This window comes from Zalophus californianus, chromosome 4 (assembly GCF_009762305.2).
Source record: "Zalophus californianus isolate mZalCal1 chromosome 4, mZalCal1.pri.v2, whole genome shotgun sequence".
Classification (NCBI taxonomy): domain Eukaryota; kingdom Metazoa; phylum Chordata; class Mammalia; order Carnivora; family Otariidae; genus Zalophus; species Zalophus californianus.
This window is the reverse complement of record NC_045598.1, coordinates 17,456,812-17,467,286: the sequence shown is the minus strand read 5'-3', so window position 1 is coordinate 17,467,286 and position 10,475 is coordinate 17,456,812. Positions and strand designations below refer to the sequence as shown.

At 48.8% G+C, this 10,475-nt stretch overlaps 1 protein-coding gene across 1 annotated transcript; it reads left to right on the top strand.

The window, feature by feature from the left end:
* The first annotated feature begins 5,669 nt into the window (after nt 1-5,669).
* ID3 (inhibitor of DNA binding 3, HLH protein) lies at nt 5,670-8,186 on the top strand. The gene is made up of 3 exons (XM_027579079.2): nt 5,670-6,948; nt 7,067-7,149; nt 7,693-8,186. Exons 1-2 carry the CDS (start codon nt 6,649-6,651, stop codon nt 7,124-7,126), a joined length of 360 nt encoding a protein of 119 aa, XP_027434880.1. The 5' UTR covers nt 5,670-6,648; the 3' UTR covers nt 7,127-7,149; nt 7,693-8,186.
* Nucleotides 8,187-10,475: the final 2,289 nt, after the last annotated feature.

The following is a 10,475-nucleotide window of genomic DNA, read 5'->3' as shown; positions in this document are numbered from 1 at the left end:
TGGAGCACCTTTTTTCTTTCTTTGGACTACATCTTTCTAAAGCCTTTTCTGACCCCCTTTAGTGGGAGCCCAAATCCACTGCTGGCATCTGCAGCAAAAACACGATGCCCGAGAGTCACAGAATCAGACATCAGTCATCCAGTATAACTTGCATTTGAGTTTTAAATCCCTCCACCCCCAAGGGGTCTCCTAAAAGTGATGACTGAGGTAGAACTTAATTCAGTACATCTTTACTAAGTGCTCACTCTGTGCCAGGCACTGGGAGGTATACTGAAACCAGAGAGATAAAGACCACCTGGCCACAAGGCAGGTGAGCTATATGCCCATATGGCGGTTGGGAGTGTTCATTGAAATCCTGAATGAAAGTGCTTTGGAAATAATAAAACCTCTGCAATATATTCGTTTCCTTTTATTGTTTTTTATTTTTATTTTTTTAAAGATTTTATTTATTTGACACACACACACACACAGAGAGAGAGAGAGAGAGAGAACACAAGCAGGGGGAGTGGCAGGCAGAGGAAGAAGGAGAAGCAGGTTCCCAGTTGAGCAGGAAGCCCAATGTGGCGCTCGATCCCAGGACCCCGGGATCATGACCTGAGCCGAAGGCAGATGCTTAACCAACTGAGCCACCCAGGTACCCCCTTTTGTTGTTTTTTTTTTTTTAAGTCATGGTTAAACTCCCACATAACCCACTGATGCTCTCCAAATTCTAGAAGTTCCAAAACTGTCCCTGCTTCACAGGTTGTTGCTGGCCATACTCACTAGCCTAGAGATGCTAGGGTGAGAGAACCAGTCCTTTGTGTTTGCACACTGCATGTAGTTTGAATATGTCGTGTGTATCAGGATTTGAACCATAGACCCAGATTCAAATCTTGATCGGTGGAGTTTTAACCAACCAGCTGTGTGACAAATCTCTTTGAACTTCAGGATCTTTGTCATAATAATACCTACCCCCAAAGACTCTAGAGCAGATTATGTAAGATAGAGTTTATAAAGCACCCAACAAAGGATAGGTTCTCAGGAAATAAACTCCCTACCTGCTTCCCTGTGGGTGTCCACCCCTCCACCCCAGATACCAAGCCAGCTCCTGGACATCCCATGGTCACTGCTTACCTGTTGAAGCAAGGGGTTAGTTAACTTCAGGGTGGTATGACTGGACCAAACTAGGTTGGATTTGGGTTGGAAGAAGAAGACAGGGAGGAAACTCAATTCCAAACTGACTCTTAAAAACAGGAGTAGTCATTCTGCACTTTAAGAATAAATGTCCCTGGGGCGCCTGGGTGGCTCAAATGGTTAAGCGTCTGCCTTCGGCTCAGGTCATGATCCCAGGGTGTTGGGATCGAGCCCCGCATCGGGCTCCCTGCAGGGAGTCCGCTTCTCCCTCTCCCTCTACTGTTCCCCCTGCTTGTACTCTCTCGCTCTCTCTGTCAAATAAATAAATAAAATCTTAAAAAAAAAAAAAAGATAAAGGAGAACAAGAACAAAACTAAAATTAAAAAAAAAAAAGAATAAACGTCCCTTAGGGGCGCCTGGGTGGCTCAGTCATTTGTTAAGTGTCTGCCTTTGGCTCGAGTCGTGATCCCAGGGTCCTGGGATTGAGCCCCACATAGCAGCGGGCTCCCTGCTCCGCAGGGGGCCTGTTTCTCCCTCTCCCACTCCCTCTGCTTGTGTTCCCAATCTCACTGTGTCTCTCTCTGTCAAATAAATAAATAAAATCTTTAAAAAAAAAGAATAAATGTCCCTTAAAACATGGACAGGAAAGGACTTTTGGGGGAATGAAAAAAACTTCAATTTTCCAAGAAATTTCCAAAGTTCCCTGAGTCTCTTTGCTTAGAAAACAAAGGTTTTCCCTTAATGTCCCTGACACCTTAGGGTCTGTCTTGTCTGTCTTCCTATGAAATGCACCCCCCACGCTTGCTTTTCTCTATCCAGTAGAATAAAATGCTCTCGGGTCCAAGCTACCTTCCCAAGAGGTCCCTTGAAGGAACAGAACGAAAAGCATAGTCACAGAAGGGCAAAAGCTTTGAGACTGGCAGATATGGGTGCAAATCTTGGATCTGCCACTTACTGGCTATGTGACCTTGGGCAAGCATATTAACCTCTCTGAGCCTCAGTTTCCTTGTCCATAAAATGCATCAGTGAGATAATGTATGAGAAGGCAAACAGTTAAGATTCAATGAAGGATGATGATGATGATGATGATGATTGCACCAAGGACTTCTTAACTGTAAGATAGCCTATCTTGGAGGCCTCTGAAATCCCCACCCCTATAAGGACTCAAGCCTTAGATGCCCATGCTTCCTACAGTCCCTTCTCAGTATTACCCACATTCCTGAGAACAGTCTCAGCAGGAACCATTAAATGCACCTGGCACCACCTACCTATTCCACCCACCAGGGGTACATCACATCATAGCACAGAAAAATAACTAATTGGTTCCCACAGCACTTTCCATCCCTCCTCCCCTTTGATCCTCCCAGCGTAAGTGGATATTATTTTCCTCCCCATTCTACAGAGGAGACAACTGAGGCAGAGTGAGGTCCAGTAGTCTATACAGGAATTTGAGGCTGGTCTTGATTCTGAATTCCCTGTGCTTTCCTTGCGTCACATGAGTCTTAAGCAGCACTTTGAGGTCTAACCTCCCTGAGGGGAGAAGGAACCTGTTCTATGTGCCCGGCTGGAACATCCTCAGCACACGGTTACAGGCACTTTGGGAGCAAACAGGTACCTATTAGGAAATGCAGCCTCTGGGGATGTTCTGAGACCACAGCAGGCCACCCTAATGCTGATGAGAGTTAGAGGACAGAGTGGACGGGGAGCCAAGTGAGGGGGACGGCCCAGTCCTGGCCTCAGGTCTGCAGCTGACATCCCAGTAACCTTGGGCAAGTTTTTGAGGTTCCCTTGATTCCAACTTTACAACATAACTGCGGAAAAAATAGGTAGACAAATAGATAGAAACTCAGTTCAGGCCAAAAGACATCTGCAGTTCTCATCATCATTACTTTGGCTTTGAAGGAGACAGCTCAGAGACCCCCCATCACTTTTTAAAATTTTAGAGACAAAACAGTATAACTTAATAGTTTTGCCAACTCTTCAAAAAATCAGAGAACACAACACTGAACACAACACTGAATTTTTTTTCTTTTCTTCTTCTTCTTTTTTTTTTCTTTCAATTTTGGCAAAGGAAGATTCAGTTCCTGGAAATGCTTACAAAATGATTCCTGACACTGGGAGGAGATAGTTTAAAAAGGAAGATGGAGATGACAAAGAAAAACTAGATACATATATAGATCAAGGAAGAAGGTGGAAAGAAAGAATAAACAAAAGGAAGAAAAGAAAGAACTAAAAGAGGGAGGGGGGAAAAAGACTTTAAAGGGCCCCAATTCAGGGAACGTTATCAAGTTCCCAGCATCTGCAATTCACGAGCCGCTCGCCGGTCGGGAAGGCGCAGACCCCGCCCCTTTCTCGGGTGTCGGGCGCTCATTGGTGGGGGCGGCAGTCGCCGACCGGTGACTGCCCGAGGAAAGGTTGCCTGGGACACGCATCCCTGTGTGAACGCATGACGTCCCACCCTGGCGCCAGGCTGTCTGGGGCTGAGTCTTAGATCAACACAGCTGTGGGACCGGGACCCACAGCTGGGCAAAGGAGCGGATTCCTCAACAAAAAATAGGATTGTGAGAAAAGTTCTGAAACAAAAACAGCGCAGACAAAAGCCTTAATGACATCCTTTCATAAAAATAAAAAATGCAAGAGGGGGGAAAAAGCTGGTAAAAGGAGCAGAACAGAACAGAAAGTTCAGAGGCATTTGGAATAAGAGGCTGAGGCCCCACCACCACCAAACTAGTTGCAAAGGCCTGAGCTAGCCCTCTAGTCCGCTGTTGGAAAAAGAAGTCTCTCGGGTTCAAACTTTATTCAGTGTTCCCAACCATACCCTGCTTCTTTCAGAATTAGAATCTTAGATTGGAGAAGACCCCTAGAGGTCCTTTGCTGCCTTCTCCCCCCCCCCCCCGCCCCGTCCACCCCCCATTTTGCAGAAAATTCAGCCCAGGAAGGAAGAAAACGTGTCCAAGGCCACATTGCAAGTTACTCGTGTGGCCAAGAGAGAATTCTGCTTGCTAATCTCACTGCATCCTTCTACTGCCTTGTGTCACACAGCCCATGAGCATTTCAGTCTGAAAGCATCTTGGGAAATAATAAATGTGAAAGTGCTTTGCAAACAGGTACCCGAGCCTGAGGCATCAGTGGTAGTAACGGCGGAGGGAAAAGGAGAGAAGAGAACCTGTATGGACCTGTGGACCCAGCACCTACCACACACCTGGCCCCATGCTGTGTCCCCAGGCACCGAGGAGACTAAAAGATCTGGTGGAGAGAGCATGTCAAGTGCCTTGCAGAGCAGAGGCATGCGATAATTATTTGTTGAATAAATGAGGTAGGTCTAATTAGCTTCATTTTATAAACTGGGGAATTGAGGCAAGGGGAGTTGACTTAGTTCAACATCATTAGTAAAAGAGAAGAACAGGGATTTGAACATAAATCTGCCTGGCCCTGAAGGCCATGATTTTTCAGAACCACCTCCAGCCCCCCAACCCCCACCCTGGCCCCGGCTTGACCATTTTGCACAAACCACGGAAGTCTGTGCGGTAGAAAAGGAAAGGGTTTTCTATTTGGTCACTCAGGAGTCTTGCAGAGCCACCATTTTCCCTTCCCATGACCAAATAGCTGACATTCTCTTCTTTTAACGGCTATAGCATTTATAGACTGACTTGTGCACTTACAGGTTATTTTCTTCCTCCTTCTTATGCTAAAGAATATAAGAAACTTGAAAACATTAACATTTTAGGGAGAAATCTTTAGAAGACCCCTTTCTTGACACAGAGCCCTGTGGTTTGATGGCAAACAATGGGACTTCAGGGTTGGTTCTGCCATTAGCTTTGGCATGAACTTGGACATGTTTTATAGCCCCTCTCTGGGCCCTTTACCACCCTACACCTGCCTGTCCAAATTTCATAAAGCCTTAGATTTCCATTGTTGGAAAGGATTTAAAATAATCACTTAGCACCATCTCACCGTATTATTCATAAGGCAACCAATGCCAGGGTACCTGGGCTTGTTCAAGATCCTATGGCTGGGACATTGATTCCTAGTCCAGTGTCCTTTCTACCACGACAATTTTGAGATTCTCTTAGCTCTGAGCTCCCATTGTCCTGTTAATCAGTGCCACATACTATAGAACTCTTAATTGTTTCCTGTGTTAATTTTGTCTCCCCAAATTGTGAGATTCTTGAGAGCAGGAGCCACTGTTTTATGTAAGGTGACTCCATAAATATTTACCAGCTGATTGACTTAGGAAGCAACCATTGGGGGAATCCCACCTGGGATTCCAAGATGAAAACCAGCATTTTGAGGCTGCAAATTCCCCAAAGTTCTGGGAAAGTGACAAGAAGACAAGCAAAGAATACTGAGTGCAATGTCCTGTTGCAATACAGGGCTTAGCTTCCCTGTCCTCTGATCCCTTTCCTGGGCTCTCAGATAGAGCTGGAGCTATTTCAGCAAGGCTAAGAATAATCAAGTCCAGGTGGCTTACACTTCCAAAGCAGAAAGGGACAGACAATAGAGTGATGAAATTACCAAACTATTGTTTTCTACACAGAGGTGTGTGGAAAATGTGTGTGGGGGGGGGCACAAAGCAAGAGTTAAAAGATTGGTTGACTCAGTGGGGGACCCCTAAAAAGATTTATATAGAAATCATCCTGTCTGTCGCCCCATATTTAAAACTCCGTCCAAAATTCTAATCAAACTCACTTCCAAAACACAATTGGCATATCTTTGGCTCCTTATGGAGTGCCTGGGGCCAGAGTGTGGGAGCTCCCTTCTTGCCCCATGCAAAAATCACGGATTCAGCCTGCTTTCTTCTTTCTTTTTTTTCTTTTCCCCTGTTGCTCAAATAAATAGTGTTCTTTGCTCAAACCTCCTTCCCCTCCTCCTTCTGCAATCTCAGCCCTAGCTCAAATCTGTTTTCTTCATTGTAACCTCAGCTTCACCGCAATTAATTTTTTTCCCCTCTGGTCACAAGATAATTCCTGACGCCAGTGAGTCTGGAGGTCAGACGAACAGCAAATTGGGGAACAAGGCGGCACTAATTCCTTACAAGTTTCCCTTGAAAAATCCTTTGCTTAAAAAAAAAAAAGCTTCTTTGCTGTTCAGGGATTTATGACCTCAGAGGAGCTGTGGGTTCGAACTAGTGTTGGGCTGTGGGTGGACTGGCAGGGGGCAGGGGAGCTCAAAGATCTGGGGCGCTGCCAGGAAAAGGCAAATTCTTAAAGTTAATGGTTTTAAGTGATTTTTAAAATCCTTGCTGGCCAAGAGGCCTGCCTCTCCCCAGTATCAGCGCTTCCTCATTCTTTGAATCCGCGGCTTCGCGGTATTCGGCGTCACACCAGCCGGAGGAAGCCTGTTTGCAATTTAACCGGGTTGTGAACGCCCAGGGTTGGCGGAGGCGGGGCCGAGGCGCACGCTTTGCATAAAGGGGCGTGCCTTCGAGGCGGGCTCTATAAGTAGGGCCGCGGCTAGCGTGCGCGCGTTGCCAGCTGTTGTTGGGGTTCTTTGCCTCTCTTCGTCCTTTCGGCACCTCCAGTCTCATTCCTCAGAATGAAGGCGCTGAGCCCGGTGCGCGGCTGCTACGAGGCCGTGTGCTGCCTGTCGGAACGCAGCCTGGCCATCGCGCGCGGTCGCGGCAAGGGTCCGGCAGCAGAGGAGCCGCTGAGCCTGTTAGACGACATGAACCACTGCTACTCGCGCTTGCGGGAACTGGTCCCCGGAGTCCCGCGAGGCACTCAGCTTAGCCAGGTGGAAATCCTGCAGCGCGTCATCGACTATATCCTCGACCTGCAGGTGGTTCTGGCCGAGCCCGCCCCTGGACCCCCAGACGGCCCGCATCTTCCCATCCAGGTGTGTGGGGGCATGCGCGGGAGCTGGGGCGGGGCTGAGCTCCAGAGCCGGGAAGCTGCCAGCACCCCTAAAACCCCCAAATGCCATACATGACTTTCCCCTCTTTCCCTTCTCTCAGACAGCCGAGCTCGCTCCGGAACTTGTGATTTCCAACGACAAGAGGAGCTTCTGCCACTGACCTGGCAGTCCTGGCGCCTCCAGGTGAGTATCCCCGCCTTCCCCCTGGGGGTGGAGGTGGGGCGGTGCTTAAACGACAAATTTTGGAATTGGTTGGCCTTTTAAGGGATTACTGCCTCCTCAATTTGGGGAAAAGGAGGCGGGAGAGGGGCCAGTGACTTACCCGTGGTTACATTAAATGAATGACAGAACCAATTCCCATCCAATGTGCGTTTCAACCTTGAACGCATTTTGCTCCTGCCCTCCCCCGAAGGCCAAAGACACGAGAAAAAAGAAGGCGCAGGTAAATAAAATAACCGTTCTGTTTGTAGATTGGAATCGTAAAGGAAGCTGTCTTCCTCAGCCCTCTCCCAGCTAGTGTCAATTCCAAGAGGGCGGGGTGGCTGCAAGCTCCGCCTGTGGTCCTTTGGCGCCAAATGGGTGGGGGCAGCATGGTGCTCGGAGTTATCAGCTGGAGGTAGAGACCAAGTTTCCTCCCTGGCGCCGGGCAGTCTGCGGACGGCCCCCGCCTCGGCGCGCTCGGCGGAAACTGATGGCTCCCTGGTGTTCTTTCCTCCGCCCGCCCAGAACGCAGGTGCTGGCGCCCGTTCCGCCTGGGACCCCGGGACCCTCTACGGCCGGAAGCCCGAGGGCATGGATGGGCCCCAACCTCGCCCTGCCCACTTGACTTCCCCAAACCCCTGCCTCGAGGCTGGACTTGGCGCCCGGGAACGAAGGACTGTGAACTTGGGTGGCCTAAAGAGCCAGAGCTAGCTCTGGGCACCAGCTGGGCAACGTCTCCCAGCCCCCACCCCACCCCCAAGTTTTAAAGACTGTCTTTCACAGTGTGGAGGTTGGAGGGGGGAGTGGCTGCTCTCCAAAGTCTGCCAAGGCAGCAGTAGAGCTGGTCTTCTGGTCTCCTTGGAGAAAGGCTCTGTTGCCCTGATTATGAACTCTATAATAGAGTATATAGCTTTTGTACCTTTTTTGCAGGAAGGTGACTTTCTGTAACCATGCAATGTATATTAAAACTTTTTATAAAAGTTAACATTTTGCATAATAAACGGTTTTTAAACACTTGAGTATATAATTTGTTTCCTTAAGTGCTAACCCTCTCATAAGGCTGAATTTAGGGGAAGTAAATGTCCTTCTTGGACCTTGGGAAAAGCAAGCTTGCTTATTTAAGGGAGATGGAGAAATGCCAGCTAAGACTGGAATGGGGGGGGCAGTGGAAAGGGCTCATATGGGAGCCCCATGTCCATTAAGGGTTGGGTGCAGGGAAGATCCTGGCCCTGTCCCCTCATTTACAGATGAGGGAAGATGTGAGGGGAGCTCACCCAGCAAGTTAGGAGCTCAGGATAGAACTTAGGTCTCCTGAGTCCCAGTTTCTTAAGTCCCTTGAGCTGTTTTGCTACATTACCAGATGGCTTCAGTGTCATTAATTATTCATGATGTCTTTCTAGCAGGGGATGTGGAAGAGTGGAGTCTCACCTGGTGCCCAGACGGCTGGTGGTTGATAGACCCATTTCAGAGATGAATAAGCAGATCAGGGCCTGGTTTCATTTCCCTCCTCTTGCTCTCTGATTTGGCTTCCTCTTGCGCTTCCAAATTTGGAAAAAATAGGAGAGGGGTTTTTCTTGTCCCTCAAATCCCCAGCCACTCTTAGAATGATTTGGGGGCTGGCTGGGGAACACTAGTACCAATCCCTCTCCTACCACCAGGTAGTTGAAGACCGAGCCTAGACTGGGAATTTGAAGAAGCAGCCCCACAGCCCCCATTCCTTCTGGTATTTCCTTCCCATAACACCTCCACTGGGAGTCTACTCTGTGAGCATCTCTAACACTATGTCAGAAATGGAGAATCTGAGGCTCAGTGGATAATGGGTCTGAGCCGGGTTCTCACAGCCCCTTGAGAGAAAGAGATGGGATTTTAACCTAACTACAGCGATGACAATTGCAGTGGACAGGAGCAGAGCTACTGAGAGTGGGGCAGAGGGCAAGACCCCCAACCCATACCATCCCCCTTTGCCCCCCACCTGACAGCTCCCCAGGTGGGCTCCACCAGGCTCCTGGCCTCACTAGATTCCTGTTTATGCTATGATCTCATCTGTGTGTTGGCCCCTGGCATGAGTTATTTCAATATTTCATAACAAACAGGTCACGTCATCACCCTTCATTCCTTAACCCTGGTGAGCTTTCAGGGGTGAACAGGGGCATGTGGTAGGGAGGCAACCTCTTGTCCTTGCCAACCGGCTGACCAGTGGTTCCCAACCTGTTTCCTGGTTTCCTCTGATGATCTGGTGGGAGGTGTGAGCACTCCAGAAAATACACACGCACATGCACACGCACCCCCTTTGCAGAGTCATAGCAGCCCTCCAGTCCCCTGGGAAGTCCTCAGTCCCCATGTGAGGAACTCTTGTCTCAACCAAGTAGACCCAGGTTGGGTCTCCCTTGGTTTGTTTTGTTAGGGGTGCTGTGCTGGCTCTGGGGACCGCCACACAGGGGTGCAAATTCTTGCTCTGCCACATCCTAGATGTACAACGGCAAGCTAGAGACTGCCCCGCTTAACCCTCAGTTTCCACATCTAGGCAAGATCGCTGATCCTGAGCCATCCACTCCGAGGCACCTGGCCCTACCTTTGACCATTAATGGCAGACATTGAACTCCTCTTCTGCCGTTTCTGCCACAGCATGCTGCTTCCTGTTCACTCAGAAGCTGGGGGACTGGGGACGGCTGGAAAGACCCAAATCGCTCATCTGTCGTGTGACCTTGAGCAAGCCGCTTTACCTCTCCAAGCCTCTCTCCTCCTTTGCCCAGCAGCTAGCAGTTCGTGTACGGCCGTCTCCCTGGACGGAAGATAATGGTGGGAAAGTTCTTTGAAATGCATCACACACCTACAAGGTATTATTAAGCTAATTCCAAGGAAATTGCCTGTCAGGTCTGCTGAGACTGAGCTGTTCAGGTGGCTGGGACAAAAGCTGAAACCAGCATGCCAATTCATTAGTCATTAGAGAGTGAAAGCAATTTGGCCGTGGGTCGGAAAACTCTCAGAATGAGGATAGTGTCTTCTGTCATAATCACCTATCGAGTGCTGCCAGGTGCCAGGCTCTATTTTATCTTTATTTTTTCTAATCCTCACCACAACCCAGCCAAGGGGGTATCATTATCCCCATTTTACAGAAGAAACAGATTCAGAGAGGCTGAATGACTTGATGCAGGTCACACCGCAGAGAAGTGGCACAGCAAGGATTAGTAAACCCAACTCCATGTAGCTTCAGAACCCATATTCTCACTTCCCCTCCAGGCCAGCTCTTCTCCCTCGCCATTCCCTGCACCTGGTACTTGTTTAGTCCCCAATGTGTGTTTGCCGAA